This window comes from Malaclemys terrapin, chromosome 7, assembly GCF_027887155.1.
Source record: "Malaclemys terrapin pileata isolate rMalTer1 chromosome 7, rMalTer1.hap1, whole genome shotgun sequence".
NCBI lineage: Eukaryota > Metazoa > Chordata > Testudines > Emydidae > Malaclemys > Malaclemys terrapin.
Genome location: NC_071511.1, coordinates 41,674,245 through 41,691,945, shown reverse-complemented (window position 1 = coordinate 41,691,945; position 17,701 = coordinate 41,674,245). Strand labels below are relative to the sequence as shown.

The 17,701-nt window shown below is 39.5% G+C and overlaps 1 protein-coding gene across 5 annotated transcripts in view; it reads left to right on the top strand.

Moving 5' to 3' along the window:
* The window catches only part of IARS1 (isoleucyl-tRNA synthetase 1), a 239,037-nt gene that overhangs the window by 100,353 nt on the left and 120,983 nt on the right, over nt 1-17,701 (top strand). For all 5 annotated transcript variants that reach the window (XM_054035752.1, XM_054035750.1, XM_054035749.1 and 2 more), the window contains one exon: nt 16,713-16,811. In XM_054035752.1, coding sequence (XP_053891727.1) covers nt 16,713-16,811 — 99 coding nt within the window. The remainder of the gene's footprint in view (nt 1-16,712; nt 16,812-17,701) is intronic.

Sequence of the window (17,701 nt, the reverse complement as noted above, 5' to 3'; positions counted from 1 at the left end):
AATCTGGTAAGAATATTTGGTTTTAAACTGTTTTTAATCCAAGTCTCTCTTTAAGAAGGAACACTTTTTTAATGCTGTTTCATTTCTGAAAAAGCTTTAAAATTGTACTAATCCTACTCAACACATTTTGGCAGCAGCATTGATATAAGGACTAGATAAATCTAGATACGTAGAAAAGTACAGACTTCTTTTAATGCCACTAGATGGAATCCTTGGGCAATGAGCATTTCTTTTGCTCTGTATCAAGGATAACCTTTAATTTTCCTTGAACAGCATCATTATTTTATCTAGGTTGGGATTAGCGTGGGAGAAGGGGAAAATGCCCTTCATGTATTGTTTCCCTGATGAGTTGGCAAATCACTGTGTCTGGGAGAATTTATACTAATAACTAACGTGATCTAATTTTTCTGATGTAGCAAACGTTACAGTGCTGGACGTTAAGCCAAACCAATATTATAGGGGTGCCTTAAACGAGACAGAAATACTCCTGCAGTCTGTATTTGCTTTTCTACTGATGATAGTAAGTTGCAAGCAATACTTAGAGGCAGACACTTGGTTGGAAGGAAGCAATAACAGTTTTCAGTCACTTATAAACTTCATTTCAGTGCCAACAGAAGCAAAAACCATCGTTGGGATGTGTTCTAAGTAGAGGAATACGTTCTTGATTTCTCTCTTTCCCCCCCAGAGTTTCATAGTAGGTTTGGTTTGGGCAATATAGGGTAACATAGCTGAGGCTGAGCTGATTTACTGAAGGCATGTTCTCCAGATTTTTGTGTTAAGTTACTTAACTATTCTTCCTCCTTCTCCCTGAGAGTGGGCAGTTCTAAATTCCCTAACAGATCAAGCAAAGGTGAATACAAATTGATATTAAAAAAAAAAAAAAAAAAAAAACCCTTTACAAGTTGTTTTTATTTAAATCAGATACTTTAATTTAAATAAAATATTAAATCAAATATGGTTTTACTTCAAAAAATAAGCTTGTTTGAAATGATGACAGCCTTTTTAACACCTACATTTACTCTAATCTTTTCAAATTAAATTAAATATTAAGCAGGGTGGGTTTGATTTAAATCAAATTGATTTAATTAATGATTTAAATCAGTAGTCAGGAAGACTTGATTTAATCATGGATTTCTGCATAAAAGTGCATTCTTGTTGGTTGTTATAACCTTAATACATATTCTTTACAACTTAGAGATAGATGCAGGTTTTATTTTTAGAAGGTACACACTATACATTTTTAAAGTGATTTATTTTGAAAACTTTTCAGATTAGTTTTACAGCTATATCAGAAAATGAATGATTGTTTGGTTATTTCATTTACCAAAGGTAATTGAAGCAGATATTTATGAAGTCATTGGGAGGTGCAGCTAACTCAGTCGTCTTCACCTTCATTTTCCTGTTTGTTCATCATCTGGAAAAGAAAAACAAGCTTTCCTGCTTTTTCAGGTCCCAAACGATGTCTCAATTTGGAATGAATTAGTCCAAAGGAAGAAAATAGTCTTTCTACACCGGCAAAAGAAGCTACTGCTGTTAAAAGTGAGATTATCACTTCAACTGTCTCTGAATCCAAGTGCTTAAGTGACTTCCACAAGTTCACTAGTGTGATTTTATTTCAGACATCATCAGCAAACATATATTTCTTGAATGGTTCATCTTTAGCTCTGAAGTTTATTATAGTTGGCATTATGGAGGGATGATTGCTGGATGTCCATGTAATAGCCAGTGAAGGTTTGACCCTGGTACTGAATATTGAGAATATTTGCAAGAAAATGAGCTGGAGATAATGCTTGTCCTATTCGTTTTTTAATGCTTGCATATTTCTCTTTTTAAGATCTCGCTCAGTTCCTTCCAAATTTCAACAGTGTCAGCAATAAAACAGCTATTTCCCTGTATTTTGTTCAAGGCTACAGAAATAGGCTTCAGGGTACTCAGCATGTGTTCAATATTTCGCTTAAGCCCAATGTTGAAAACTTTGGCTGTGACCGTGCCATCTATTTTTTTTCATGATTTTGTTCGCAAACTGTCATCAGATTAGGCTGGTTCTTGATATAGTGCTCAAAACTGTCCACTACTGAGTTCCATCACACGTCTTGTGGGAGAGTTAGCTTGGTTCCTCCCACTTCTTTCAGAGCAGCTGCTGCAAAGTGATTGTTAGAGAAGTATTTTGCAATTTCAACATTAGCCTTTATTTCTGGAACACTGAAGTCTTTGGCTAGGAGGTGCATCAAATGAGCACTGCAACCGTATGTCATTAGCTTGGGACTCTCATCAATCTCTTCTAAATAATTTCTTCTCATCTTGGATACATTTGCAGCATTGTCTGTGACCAAGCTGCATACTAGGCATTTGAATTTTTTTTTTCCACAGTTTGTTATAGCTTTTACTGCTACTTCTTGTTGGTATTCTGCTGTGTGTTCATTTCCTGATGTGTCAATTGTTTCTGTAAGGAAGACACTCCCTTCTTCTGTTGTTACACAGGCATTTACAACAGGATCATTGTGGACATTGCTCCACCCATCAAGACTCAGGTTAACAATTTTACCTTCTAGACCTTTTGCACACTGCTCAATTTCTCTTTCATACACTTTATCCAGCAATTTGCCTGAGACATCTGCTCTATTGGTTGGACTGTATCCTGGTCTTAATGACTGACCCATGTTAATGAAGTGTGGGTTCTCAATCACCTGGAAAGGAGAGTTTGTTGCATAAACAAACCGGGCAATTTTTTCATCAATTACCTCTTTTTATTATCTGCTGATTCTTATCAGAAACTTATTTTTGTTTAGTATCAGAGGGGTAGCCGTGTTAGTCTGAATCTGTAAAAAGCAACAGAGGGTCCTGTGGCATCTTTGAGACTAACAGAAGTACTGGGAGCATAAGCTTTTGTGGGTAAGAACCTCACTTCTTCAGATGCAAGTAATGGAAATCTCCAGAGGCAGGTATATATCAGTGTGGAGATAACGAGGTTAGTTCAATCAGGGAGGGTGAGGTGCTCTGCTAGCAGTTGAGGTGTGAACACCAAGGGAGGAGAAACTGTTTCTGTAGTTGGATAGCCATTCACAGTCTTTGTTTAATCCTGATCTGACGGTGTCAAATTTGCAAATGAACTGGAGCTCAGCAGTTTCTCTTTGGAGTCTGGTCCTGAAGTTTTTTTTGCTGCAAGATGGCAACCTTTACATCTGCTATTGTGTGGCCAGGGAGGTTGAAGTGTTCTCCTACAGGTTTTTGTATATTGCCATTCCTGATATCTGACTTGTGTCCATTTATCCTCTTGCGTAGTGACTGTCCAGTTTGGCCAATGTACATAGCAGAGGGGCATTGCTGGCATATGATGGCATATATAACATTGGTGGACGTGCAGGTGAATGAGCCGGTGATGTTGTAGCTGATCTGGTTAGGTCCAGTGATGGTGTTGCTGGTGTAGATATGTGGGCAGAGTTGGCATCGAGGTTTGTTGCATGGGTTGGTTCCTGAGATAGAGTTGTTATGGTGAGGTGCGTGGTTGCTGGTGAGAATATGCTTAAGGTTGGCAGGTTGTCTGTGGGCGAGGACTGGCCTGCCTCCCAAGGTCTGTGAAAGTGAGGGATCATTGTCCAGGATGGGTTGTAGATCACTGATGATGCGTTGGAAAGGTTTAAGCTGAGGACTGTAGGTGATGGCCAGTGGAGTTCTGTTGGTTTCTCTTCTGGGCCTGTCTTGTAGCAGGAGGCTTCTGGGTACACATCTGGCTCTGTTGATTTGTTTCTTAATTTCCTTGTGTGGGTATCGTAGTTTTGAGAATGCTTGGTGAAGATCTTGTAGGTGTTGGTCTCTGTCTGAGGGGTTGGAGCAGATGCGATTGTACCTCAGTGCTTGGCTGTAGACGATGGATCGTGTGGTGTGACCGGGGTGGAAGCTGGAGGCATGAAGGTAGGCGTAGCGGTCGGTGGGTTTTCGGTATAGGGTGGTGTTAATGTGGCCATCGCTTATTTGTACGGTGGTGTCCAGGAAGTGGACCTCCCGTGTAGATTGGTCCAGGCTGAGGTTGATGGTGGGGTGGAAGCTGTTGAAAGCATGGTGGAATTCTTCCAGGGTCTCCTTCCCATGGGTCCAGATGATGATGTCATCAATATAGCGTAGGTAGAGAAGGGGCATGAGTGGACGAGAGCTGAGGAAGCGTTGTTCCAGGTCAGCCATAAAAATGTTGGCATATTGTGGGGCCATGCGGGTGCCCACAGCGGTGCCATTGGTCTGGAGGTATATATTGTCACCAAATTTGAAATAATTGTGCGTGAGGATAAAGTCACAGAGCTCAGCAATAAGTTGTGCTGTGTCATCATCAGGGATACTGTTCCTGACAGCTTGTATTCCATCTGTATGTGGGATGGACACAAGTCAGATATCAGGAATGGCAATATACAAAAACCTGTAGGAGAACACTTCAACCTCCCTGGCCACACAATAGCAGATGTAAAGGTTGCCATCTTACAGCAAAAAAACTTCAGGACCAGACTCCAAAGAGAAACTGCTGAGCTCCAGTTCATTTGCAAATTTGACACCATCAGATCAGGATTAAACAAAGACTGTGAATGGCTATCCAACTACAGAAACAGTTTCTCCTCCCTTGGTGTTCACACCTCAACTGCTAGCAGAGCACCTCACCCTCCCTGATTGAACTAACCTCGTTATCTCCACACTGATATATACCTGCCTCTGGAGATTTCCATTACTTGCATCTGAAGAAGTGAGGTTCTTACCCACGAAAGCTTATGCTCCCAGGACTTCTGTTAGTCTCAAAGGTGCCACAGGACCCTCTGTTGCTTATTTTTGTTTGTTTCTGGATGATGGATATTTTTTTTGGTACAGGTGATATACTGTGACTATGTGACATGCATGATGTGACTGAAACACTATCATTGGCAGATAACTCTGAAACTATAGAAAATGATGGTGATCTTGAAGGTGATCTGAAGTCTTCAGAATCCTGTATGTTAAGGATGGATTCTCTTAAACAAAATAAGTCAATGCAGTTACTTAATTGTTACCGTACTACTCATTTAGTATTACTCATTGCATTCACTGACACTCAGTAGTACTTTAAAGGTGAAATTGTAAAAGGAAGAGCTGCCTATTTCAGTTATTTATTTTTTATCACAACTGCATCTAAAATGACAGTACCATAGAGTAACAACTACGGTATATTTTTTTGCTCAAAAATGAGAATTCAAGAATAGTGCAGAAGGAAGACAGGCAGTCCTTAAGAAAGAAGTATGAAATAAAAAAGTTTACCAACCTGAAGATCTTGCATGTTCAGACATGTTCCTTTCATCATCTTTAACACAGTCTCCTCCTGAGAAGGAACACGTCTCATGATGTTGTTTCATTCGGGCCATGAGGCCTTGCATTTCTTTGTTGCACTGTTTGCATTTTGCATGCATGCCGGTCTTACCCACAGGTAGAGGAACTTCATTAAAATATTCCCAAACTGGGTCTCTTTTACAGCCTGCTGCCATTATAGGTTTTTCCTTCTAGTGAGAGAATGGTATGGTACATCTCAAATCAACGAAGGCTACTCTCAGAAAGACCTCAAGACTTCTGGAATATGCTGCTCAGACAGTTTCACTTTTGTTTCTGCTGCGTGTTCCTCCCTTCTCACATTTATCTCCAGACTTCTTCTCCCTGTCTAGATCTATTCCGCTCCCAACAATCTTCTATTCATTGAACTTTTTGAAACTTGGCACTTTTAGAGAGAGGTAAGGGATTGATTCTGTGTACACAAATTTGCAGAGGGACAATAGGGTTGAGGTCTGTTATTTCTCACCTGTCTATATATTTATTTAAAAACATTTTTGCTGTTAACAAGAATGTTATCTTTGGAGAAACAAATTCACAGTTTGAAAACTGCAAAACTAAGCATCTCTGATGGTATCTTCTAGACTGAGCACTGAGTCCCATTGGAGAGATAGAAAGATTAACCTAAATAATCTATACAGAAGCCCCTGGAACCCCATAAGATTGGTCCCTCATCCATGAACTATTGGAATTCATTTAAAAAACTTTTCTTAAACATTACATGAATATATTGTTTCATACCATAGAATTAGAATTTATAATCCTATTCCATGATGAGATATCTTTGAGCTATAATGTATCTTAATTAAAACTATCTTTAGATAGGTTTTCCCCTCAAAAAAGCATTTTATAAAAAAAAAAAAAGTTTTAAATAAAAAATTAGATTTTTTTTATTTTTTTTTTTAAATCATTGATTTTTATCCACCCTGATATTAAGCAGTACATGCCAGCTGCTGAAATTTTGAAGAAAGTCAAACCACTGAACCAGAGTTAGCTGAAGTTCTAAAGCAGCTTTTGAGAGTAGTAGCTTCTTCTGTAGGTGCAGAGAGAATATTTTCTTCATTTCAGTTTATTCAGCTAGTTCGGCTCACTAACCTAGTATATTCAAAACTGAGAAACCAAATAGGAAGTTTTAAAAAGAAACGAAAATGGCTTCCCTCTTCCAATCTATAAATAAAACCTAGCTGTGAGAGGAGATAAAATCTATTAGTTCTAAAAATCTGAAGCACATGGCAACTAGAAACAGTTAAATTCACTAAATAGAGATTTTTTTAAAAAATCAGTTAATTTAAAGTGCAAAACATGTTTTGATAAAGATTCTGATAATAAAAGTTTTTATGTAACTAGTACATTTAAGATTTTTTGATAAGTTTAAACTATTTTAAAATGCTATTTTTGTTAATTTTTAATTGAATTTGAATTTCTGCACAAATAGGACTTCTTGTAAATTACAAATAAAAAATTATTAAGCAAATAAACATTCACCATTTTCTAACATAAATGTAAAAATTAAGAATTTGAATAAATTAGCTATATAATTGTTTAGGTAAATGTATATAGCTGTAGTGTATCTTCATGGTTAGCAGAAAGAAATTCCAAATTTAGTGTAAACGCTATATTTAGTTACAAATCAACGTTTTAATGTTATCAACTAATTTGCATCAAGCTTTCTTTAGGAATATAGCTAAAAAGTACAAATGCAAAACTAAAACTCAAACTCAGTTATTTAAATCAAGGTTTACTGCTTGCTGATGTCAAGAGTTGTTCTTCCTTTAATACATGATCAGAACTAGGGTTTTTTGTAGGATGACAACATACTGCTATGATACACATTCAGATAAGTCTTAAAAGTAAATCACAAACAATAGGGAAAAATGGTGACAGCTTGGAAAGTGCATATAAAATGGAGCCTTGCAACGTTCCCTTAACTGACATTGTGACGCGTTGGATCACAGAAACCCCCTTGGAAACTGCCAATTGATGTGCCAAGACTACTACTGCCCTGCATTCCCTGCCAGCTCGGGAATCCAACACCCTGGCTTGTTGAGCCAAACACCCAGTCTGCTCCAACACAGACCCAGGGTCTGAACCACGTGTCCCAAAGCTGCAGACTTAACTGAAAGCAACTTACAGAAGTGTTCCTGTCGTTAACACTCAGATGCCCAACTCCCAATGAGGTCTAAACACTAAATAAATCAGTTTTACCTTGTATAAAGCTTATACTCATAAATTGTTCGCCCTCTATAACACTGATAGAGAGATATGCACAGCTGTTTGCCCCCCTCTCCCCATAGGTATTAATACATACTCTGGGTTAATTAATAAGTAAAAAGTGATTTTATTAAATACAGAAAGTAGGATTTAAGTGGTTCCAAATAGTAACAGACAGAACAAAGTGAATTACCAAGTGAAATAAAATAAAACACGCAAATCTAAGCCTAATACAGTAATACAACTGAGTACAGATAAAATCTCACCCTGAGAAGTTCAATATGTTTCTTTCACAGACTGGATGCCTTCCTAGTCTGGGCACAGTTCTTTCCTCTGATACAGCCCTTGTTCCAGCTCAGGTGGTAGCTAAGGGATTTCTCATGATGGCTGCCTCCCTTTGTTCTGTTCCACGGACAAATATATCTTTTGCATAAGGCAGGAATCCTTTGTCCCTCTCTGGGTTCCCAACCCCTCCTTCTCAGTGGAAAAGCACCAGGTTAAAGATGGATTCCAGTTCAGGTGACATGATCACATATCACTGTAAGACCTTATTAGCCACTTGCCAGCACACAGGTATACAGGAAGACTTACAGGTAAAACAGAGCCATCTGCAGTCAATTGTCCTGGTTGATGGGAGCCATCAAGATTCCAAACCACCATTAATGGCCCACACTTTGCATAATTACAATAGGCCCTCAGAGTTATTTCATATTTCTAGTTTGCGATACAAGAGTGATACATTTATACAAATAGGATGACCACATCCACATGATAAGGTTTGTAACGATACCTTACAAGAGACCTTTTGCATGAAGCATATTTGTTACATTATATTCAAACTCATTAGCATATTTTCATAAAATCATAGAGTGCAACGTCACTGACATTAGTGACAAATGTGACCCCACATGACCTTGATAGCCTAATATCAACAGTGCTTGATTTGATAAAAGTGTCAGTAACAGGCAATCTAAGAACTGTGAAAGATAAGAGATAGAAGAAAGTCCAGCCTTTCTATGCACGTCTATAGCTGTAGCAACATCAGGAACCTACAGCTGTTGGTTGTATATTTTGTGTCATCAGCCACAGTGAAACCGAAGGTAGAAAGCTTAAAGGATGATGGGTTAGAAATCAGTATCTTAATTTAAATTATTTCTGTTTATTAAAATGACAAGAAAATGGGAAAAGTGACAGGTGGGTGAGGTAATATCTTTTATTGGACCAATTTCTGTTGGTGAGAGAGATGAGCTTTTGAGTTTACACAGAGCTCTTCGTTAGCTCTGGGAAATATGCTCAGGCTTTGTCTACACTACCTTGCTTTTAATGACATGGGTGTGCCGCCACAGCTGTGCTGCTAAAAGGCACGCAGTATAGCAGCAGCTTTGTTGGCAGGAGAGTGCTCTTTCCGACAAAGCGCTGTTCACACCGGTGCTTTTAGTTGGTAAAACTTTTGTCACTCAGGGTGTGTGGGGTTTTTTTGTTTGTGTGTGTTTTTTTAACACTCCTGAACAACAAAATTTTGCCGACGAAGTTCCAGTATAGACGAAGCCTTAGTGTCACAGCTAAATACAAGGTGGAACAGATAGTTTAGCATAATAGTTAATGCATTTGGAGGGACCATTCAAGATGAAGTGTCCCGTTAATACTGATCCAGTCATGGGGAAGGGGGGAAAGTAGGGGGGTTACAGATCGTTGTAATAAGCCATAAATCCAGGGTGTCTGTTCAGTCCATGATTTTTAGTGTCTAGCAAAGTTATGAGTTTAAAGTTATGAGCTCCCAGGCTTGTCTTTCAAATGTATTGTGCGGGTTTCCCTTGAGGATAAGGCCTGAGAGGTCAGATATAGAGTGATTGCTTTGTAAAAAGTTTTCTCCCACGGGTGATAATGTCTACCGCAAAACTGCATAAAAGAAAATGAAAAAGTAGTAAGGATATCCAGAATTAAATATAGACAGCCAAGTTAAAAGTATTGTAGCCATGTTGGTTCCAGGATATCGGAGAGACAAATATCTGATCTGAAGAAGAGCTCTGGTTAGCTCGAAAGTTTCTCTTTCATCAACAGAAGTTGATCCAATGAAAGATATTACCTTACCCACATTTTAATTTGTCTGAGACAATGCGGTCCAAAAACATACATTAGAACAGTGGTTCTCAACCAGGGGTACATGTACCCCTGGGGGTACAAAAAGGTCTTCCAGGGGGTACATTAACTCATCTAGATATTTGCCCAGATTTACAACAGGCTACATAAAAAGCACCAGTGAAGTCAGTCCAAACTAAAACTTCATACAGACTGACCTGTTTATACAGCTCTATATACTATACACTGAAATGCAAATACTGTATTTATATTCCAATTGATTTATTTTATATTTATATGGTAAAAAGGAGAAAGTAAGCAATTTTTCAGTAATAGTGGCTGAGACACTTTTTTTGTCTGATTTTGTAAGCAAGTAGTTTTTGAGTGAGGTGAATCTTGGTGGGGGGAGTACACATGACAAATCAGACTTCTGAAAGGGGTACAATAGTCTGGTAAGGTTGAGAACCACCGCATTAGAAAATTACTGGAAATATGTACTGGACACACAGCAATCCATTACCGAGGCAGAGAGGCAGTCTTTCCAGCCTTCTTCTCCTTATGTACAAAAGGATCTCATGGATTTGAGGGGATGCTCATTCCAGTATACAGCTAAGTGATGTGTAGCTTCTATTTCTCCAACGTGATGAAATAGAGGAATTTTAAAGAGAGAGTACATTTCGTAAGTGTCCAGAGAGCATGTTACCATTATCGTTTCTACAAAAGAACTACTGGTGCTGAACATCAACAGTAATCTACAGTTATTGCTCCTTTAGATTTTTCTTAAAATGTTTATATAGCTTAGATATGTTTTGACATTTGCTACATGGCTCTGTCAGGCATTAGCATGAGCAGAGAAACTTTTCAGCAAAGCAGAATAACAAATATTTTAAATGACTGAAATAAAGTTGATTTTTTACTTTTGAATTAAGTTTGGTTTAATAATAATAGCTTCAGGATGGTACGTTCTTACTTCTGAATCACCCTAGGGTTTTGCCTGAGCTGTTTTACTGTGTGACTTTTTTTTTCTTTACACATTAACTCTTTGTTATTAGCTCTACATTGCTGTAAGATACTCAGTTGATGTTTCATTTTGTAGAAACTCCAAGGATTCCATGTGGAAAAGGTATTTCCTGAAATTTTAACTATTATCAGACAGAAAGGAGTAATCCCAGCTGATATTGATTTGGGTGTACAATTGTTGGTGGGGGTTAGTAGAGGGAAAAGTAAAGGCCTTATTCTTTTCGGTGTAAGATTATACAATATTATGTAGAATATCAAGCTCTACCATTGAATGCTAGAAAAAGATTTTATCCCCATTAAATCCCCATTAATGCAAGCTTTGGTGCTTGATTATACCCTTGCCCCTGTTTGAAACCAGGTGCCTGCTCCTGGAATACCCCTTAGCGGCCTGAAGTTTCAGAAGAGTTTCTTTTTTTTAAGTAGTGCTCCTGCTGCCACAAGGGTTGCCCTGGTTGCGGGGAGGGTTCCCCTTGCAGATGTGACATAGCTGAGGGCAGGGGTTATACCTAGGTTGTGAAGTTTTAAGGTAACATAAATGTGCCTACACTTCCCCTTTCCTCCAATAAAGAGAATACTGCAAGAATATTACCGCCCCAGGCTCTTGCTCTTCCCCATAAAGTAAGTTCTAGATATTGTAACTCTTAATTGCACAATTAAGTTTATAGCCTGGGATTAAAGGGAAATAGAGGCCAAGATACAGTATCGGAGAAGAAAACTGATGTGACTTCCATTATCAGGCAGCATGAAACATAAAGCTGAGAAGTGGGAGTAACAGTCTTTGCTGGTGGATTTTCCTTTCCTTTCTTCTGTCACTCAGGAAGGCTCACCACTAGGCACAGTATTCTCACAACAATTGAACTACCTCTTAATTTTCATCAGTATTCTGTACATTTCAGGCTAATCCTTGATGTGAAGTAGTTCAGTGGATATAGGCAAGGTGTTTGAGCGTTTTAAGATTGGGTTGTTGACAGTAATGGCTGCATTTTGGAAATAGTAGCTGGTCATTCTTCAGGATATTTGCTTACAAATGTCTGTCAAACATACACTTCAAGTACAGAAGCAGACTGGATAGGGACCTTGCTCATTTATGCAGACAGCAGTGTTTCTAAGAAGAGATGATAATGTGCCTAAACTCTAGCCTAAACCTGCTGTGTAACCTTGGACATGTCACTTTCCCTTTGTGCCTCAGTTTCCCCATCTAAGGTTGGGATAATGGTAGACCATTGTAAAGTACTTGAGGATCTGTTGATAAAGTGCTTCATATAAGAGTTCAGTATTAGTGATCACTATTGCCACCAACATTTAGGATACCAGAATAGCCTTTTTGCAAGGTTTCACTGGTTATTTTTGCTTCAGTGGCACAGAGTCTCTTGGCTGTTTCATCTACAAAGATGATTGACCAGGTTGTTGTAGGTGGTCAGCTTCAGTGTAAACACCCTCGTGATGTGAAAGTACCGATCCCTGGAGGACAAATACACTGATGACATTGTCTTGTTGGTTTGGACTGGTGAATCACTGCAGCTGATGGTCATCTGACTGGATAAGAAGCAACACGTATTGATCTGGTTACTAATTCAGGTAAAACTAAGTCCCTGGCCATCACCATCAAGCAGTCTCCAGCTCCAGATTACAATCTGCTCAGTATTAACCTGCCTGGAAAGAGCATCGAGCAGGTGGCAGCAATAAGCTTTTGAGCGGTGACTGAAGACTATAATTCTTCACACACAAATTCCATTCATTGATTGATTTATTTTTTTAATTGGACAAAATTGTTTTGCTTGTGAGATCCTAAGTCTATGAAAATCATGTATGTGTGATTGGTACCCATTTTAAATATTGTCTAATTGGCACCCCTTCATAGAGAGCCTTTTGTTTAGTTTCACTAATGAAGATCCAGAATTATAATTGACTACAATGTACATATAGTCCTACAACTGGTTTGTATCCTCTTTCTGGTCAGTATTGTATACAGTAGAAGAAAATAAATACTGAGGAATTGGTTTGTAGTAACATGCAAACATACGCTGCTGTTTGCATCTTAGCGGGATGTCTTTAAAGTGTAACAAGTGAATGGCTAGAATTAATATGACCTACTCTGTACCTGTATCCTGGTTTAACACATGTTTGTCAAATAAGTGAGGAAAAAATACCCAGTGACTGCCTAGTGAAATATCTGTTGATGTTGTATATGAAGAGGACAGAGATTGGTGTGTGGAAGAGACTGTCCAGTGGGAATCTTACCTTTATATTTCTGATCTTTTTTTGGATCTGGTTCTGCTTTCTGTTAGGTCAAACAGCATAAGTGGATACACGTATAATTTATGAAGGTGTAGGAGAATCAAAATCTATATTGAAATCTTATCTTTACTGTTTCACTTACAGAATTTATTTTCATTTAATAAAAATGAGATTTTTAAATACAGCAGTGAAGAAAGTCTACTAATTTACATGCAGGCACTTGCAGAAATTACTGGAAAGAAAAGGTAGTATACATCCACAGGTGTCTTAATTTAGATAGCAAGCTTCTACCGAGCTCCCTGTCAATCAAGCAGCATTTGTAATGCAAAATTGCACTAAGATAGTTAAAACAAGTTACTTCTCTAATATCACTTTTCCATGTGTATAATTCCTATGCATGCCAGAGATGTTGAATGCCCATAAATGGGGGGGGGGGGGGGGGAGGGTGATCCCTAAAACAGTTTCTATTAAAATGTGGTCCATGCTGTGGACAAACATTAAAGAGCCCTATTCTAGTTCTTAAGAAAATCCCCACTGAATAAAGACAGGGGTAGAAGATCAAGTGAAGAATCATATATTGAACATAGACAAAATTTAGAAAATGTTTTGCTCCTTTTACTCTTTGAGGTTCTCCTACTAGGGAAGTGTTTATATATTGAACCTGTATTGCTTTAGGCCAAGGTTTTCTAAAGTGCCCTGGTGATTTTTGGATGCCTCAATTTTTCTGTTCTCATTAAAAGGGTCTGACTTTTCTATGACTGCTGAGCACCTATTCTCTGAAAGTCAGGTTTTTCAGAACTAGCACTAGTCTCTTCAGAAAATATTGGCTCTAAGCTTCAGTTCCAGAATCTTGGAATAAGTGTTCTACTGTTAAAATAAGAAATCTTTAGCTGAGGCATGATTGAACCCCTCTTGTTCATTAAAACTGCAAATGGACTAAAATATGATCCTGTACAGCCAAACCTGAGTTTTTGTTAATGAAACAGACACATTTTAAACAATTTTTTAAATAAAGTTGGGGTCTGAGTTAATAGTGTGAACTATGTAGAAATAAATACCTCCCTATTCCTACTCTCTAATCCTTTAGGCTCTGAATATATGTATGGCATCGTTGAGACCAATATACATATTGGAATATTGAGTACAGTTCTGGTGTTCACGTTTTAAAGTTAAAAATTATAGAGTATGTGCAGAAAAGAGCTAGAAAAATGATTCAAGGACTGGAGAGAGTATATGCCCTAAAGTGAGAAATTTAACATAAACAGATTGTGAAATTACTTGATTATGGTGTGGAAATTCCTTCCCTGGCGAAAGACAGGGCGGCTCTAGGCACCAGCAAAGCATGCAAGTGCTTGGGGCAGCCCATTTGCAGGGGCGGCAGGGATCCAGCATGGGAGCTGAGAACCAACAGGGGGCCCTGGAAGCTGTAGTTCCTTGGTTAGCTCCCTGCCTATAGAGCCAGCCCTGGAGCAGGGAAAGAACTACATTTCCCAGCATTCCCTTGGCCATTACCAACAGGAAAGAGGGGGAGGGAGTGAGACCTCACGCTGCAGCTTGCTTTGAATGGAGAGCTGCACTCTGAAGGGTAGGGATACCATATTTTAACATTCAAAAAATAGGACACTCCAAGGGGGGGGAGGGTAGCCCCACCCTGCCACCGTCCACTCCCTCCGACTGCCCCCCACAGAAACCCCAACCCATCCAACCCCCACCCTGCTCCCTGTCCCCTGATCATCCCCTCCCGGGATCCCTGCCCCAACTGCCCCCCAGGATCCCACCCCCTATCTAAGCCCCACTGGTCCTTGTCCCCTGATTGCCCCCTCCTGGGACCCCACCCCCTATCTAAGCCTCCCTTCTCCTTGTCCCCAACTGCCCCGTCCTGAGACCCCCCCCCCCAACTTCCCCCCCAGGACCCCACCCCCTACCTGTCCCCTGAACAACCCTTGGGACTCCCATGTCTATCCAACTGCTGCCTGCCCCCTGACTGCTCCCCACCGAACCCCTGACCCATCTAACCCCCCTTCTCCCTGTCCCTCGACTGTCCCCCCCCAGAACCTCCTACCCCTTCTCCAACCCCCCAGCCTCCTTACCGTGCCACTCAAACCAGCGGGTCTGGCTTCGCGCAGCGCCAGACACACTGCTGCATACATGCTGCCGTGCTCCACTGCAGAGCCACAGCCCCCCCAGCACCTGCCTTCCAGATTTGAACACCTCAAAATTCAGGAGTGCTCAAACTCAGTTTGGGCAGCTGTTACTTCATGTCTCCCAAATCAAATATACTGTTCCACTGTAACTTGCTGTAGAAAAAAATAGGATAAAATTGAGCAAGAAATGCTTCCCAGTGGTTATTAGGACTGGAATTGCTATTTTCAACAGCCATTGCCTTTTTGTTTGTTTTGTTTTGTTTAAAAGGAACACAGTGATATTGCATTGGCAAATTTCCCATAGAAAGAAAAAGTGGAACAAAATAATAATAAAGGCACCTCAACTTTTCCTCATTTATGTAGGACAGTCTTATAATATGCATCCAGATATCCTCCAATCACACAAGCTGAAAATTGTTCCACTTTACTGCAGTTCTGTAATCATATGGGAACCAATCCTGTCTGTGTTCTGTGCACATCCAAAATTCCTGCTGAATGACCCGCCCTGAGAACGAATTACCAGTGACCCAGGGCTGCGGCGGAAGGAGGGTGCAGGGCTGGGGTGGCAGGAGGTGTGTGTGGGGCAATGGTGGGGTGGGGGGTAGGGGGAGCTCAAAGCTGGGGCGGCAGGGGGGTGCGGGTGGGGGGGGTGAGAGCCCAGAGCTGGGGCGGCAGGGGGGTGTGGGTGGGGGGCTGAGAGCCCAGGGCTGGGGGTGCAGGTGGTGGGGGAGAGCCCAGGGTTGGGGTAGCAGGGGGGTGTGGCGAGGAGCCCAGGGCTGGGATGGGGGGCAGCCAAAATTTTGTTTGCTTGGGGCAGCAAAAAACCTAGAGCCGGCCCTGCAAAAGATACTAAGTATTAAAATCTACTGGAGAAAGACATAACATGAACTAGTAGTTGGAAGCTGAAGTCAGACAAATTCAGACCAGACATCAGGCATATATTTTTAAAAGGTGATCAACCATTGGAACCAACTACTAAAAAGTGGTGGATTCGCCGTTTTGAAGTCTTCAAGACTGGATGCCTTTCTGAAAGATATCCTTCACTCAAACACAGTTATTGGGCTCAATACAAGGGTATCTGTGTGAAATGTAATGGCTTGTGATATACAGAACATCAGACTGGCCTTAAACTTTATGAATCTGAGTGTTAATTTTTAAAATTTTCTTTACTAATTGTTTGTAGTATTTTACACTGCTAGTTGAAACATGCCTAAATGAACTTGTTTCTGTAATAACATTTCAGGTTGATTTTATATGTGGTGGGAAGTGCTACAACATAAATTCAGTTGGAAGGCTTAAGAATTTGACTTGTTTTACATTAAAATCAGCATTGATATACATCAGTCAGATGTAAAATAAGGTGTAGGAATATAAAATGAATCCCCCACAAATAGTTTCTCTTGTTTATTTTCAAGATCAAAAATAACTTGCTACATTTTGTTGTGGGTTTTGAAAATATGGAACTGTTACAAAAATAAATTGACTAAGTACAATAATTCCTAACAAGTGTGTGTTTTGTGCAGAAATTCATCTGTCAGTACATTAACTAAATATTGACCATTGAAGTGTTTGGTTCTGGAGAGAGGAAATTGGCATCATAACAATATATTGTTTGCTAAGTAAGAAGATATTCAAAATATTTAAAACATATCTGTGTGAACCTGTTTGTGCACTCTTTTCTTACAGGTCAGATACCCCTCTAATTTACAAAGCTGTACCAAGCTGGTTTGTAAGAGTAGAGCACATGGTGGAGAAGCTGTTGGAGAATAATGGTCAATGCTACTGGTACTGTATCTTGCATATATTTATTATTTCACTTCTGCTTAGTAATACATTGTGATTACTGTCTTGTTTCCTTTCTACCCTTCTGGAGTAAAGTTAGTGAGATGGTGCTAGTGACCAAATCTCCAGGAGTAACTAACCACCTCCAATAATAATAAAGGCTTCAAATTGGGTCATAAGATTGAGGCAGTGCTGGCACTAATAAACCTGTTTCTTTGGACAGAATAAAACTCCACATAAATACACACAGTCTCACAGCTGTCTGAAATACCCATATGTCTTTACCCACATATACATTTCCAGAGAAAAACTAGTCTTAAATGAATTTTTAAGGTTAGGTACTGATCAGTAATTTTGGACAAAATATGTTATAGGGATACTGCAATTATCCCCAAACCAAGAAAATCCAGAGTAAACCTTAAGCTTAAAAGAAATCTGAATGTGTTAAGGTATGGAAATGCACCATTAAGGCATAACCTTAGCTTTGTCCTGCAGAGATACTATGCAGTAACCTATGATTATGATTAAGTGATTATGTTTATGGTTCCAAATCAGATTAAATTAGTTTTTGGACAGTTGTCTGCATGTTGTCATTACATTGCAGAGTTACAGTTGTTTTTTGTCTTAAGTGTACAGTTCAAAAATTTTAACAAGAAACAATATGACAACTGTGATCGTATATATAACACACTGAATTAATCATAGGACTGGAAGGGACCTTGAGATGTCATCTAGTCCAGTCCCTGCACTCATGGCAGGACTAAGTATTATCTAGACCATCCCTGACAGGTGTTTGTCTAACCTACTCTTAAAAATCTCCACAACCTTCCTAGGCAATTTATTCCAGTGCTTAACCACCCTGACAGGAAGTTATTCCTAATGTCCCACCTAAA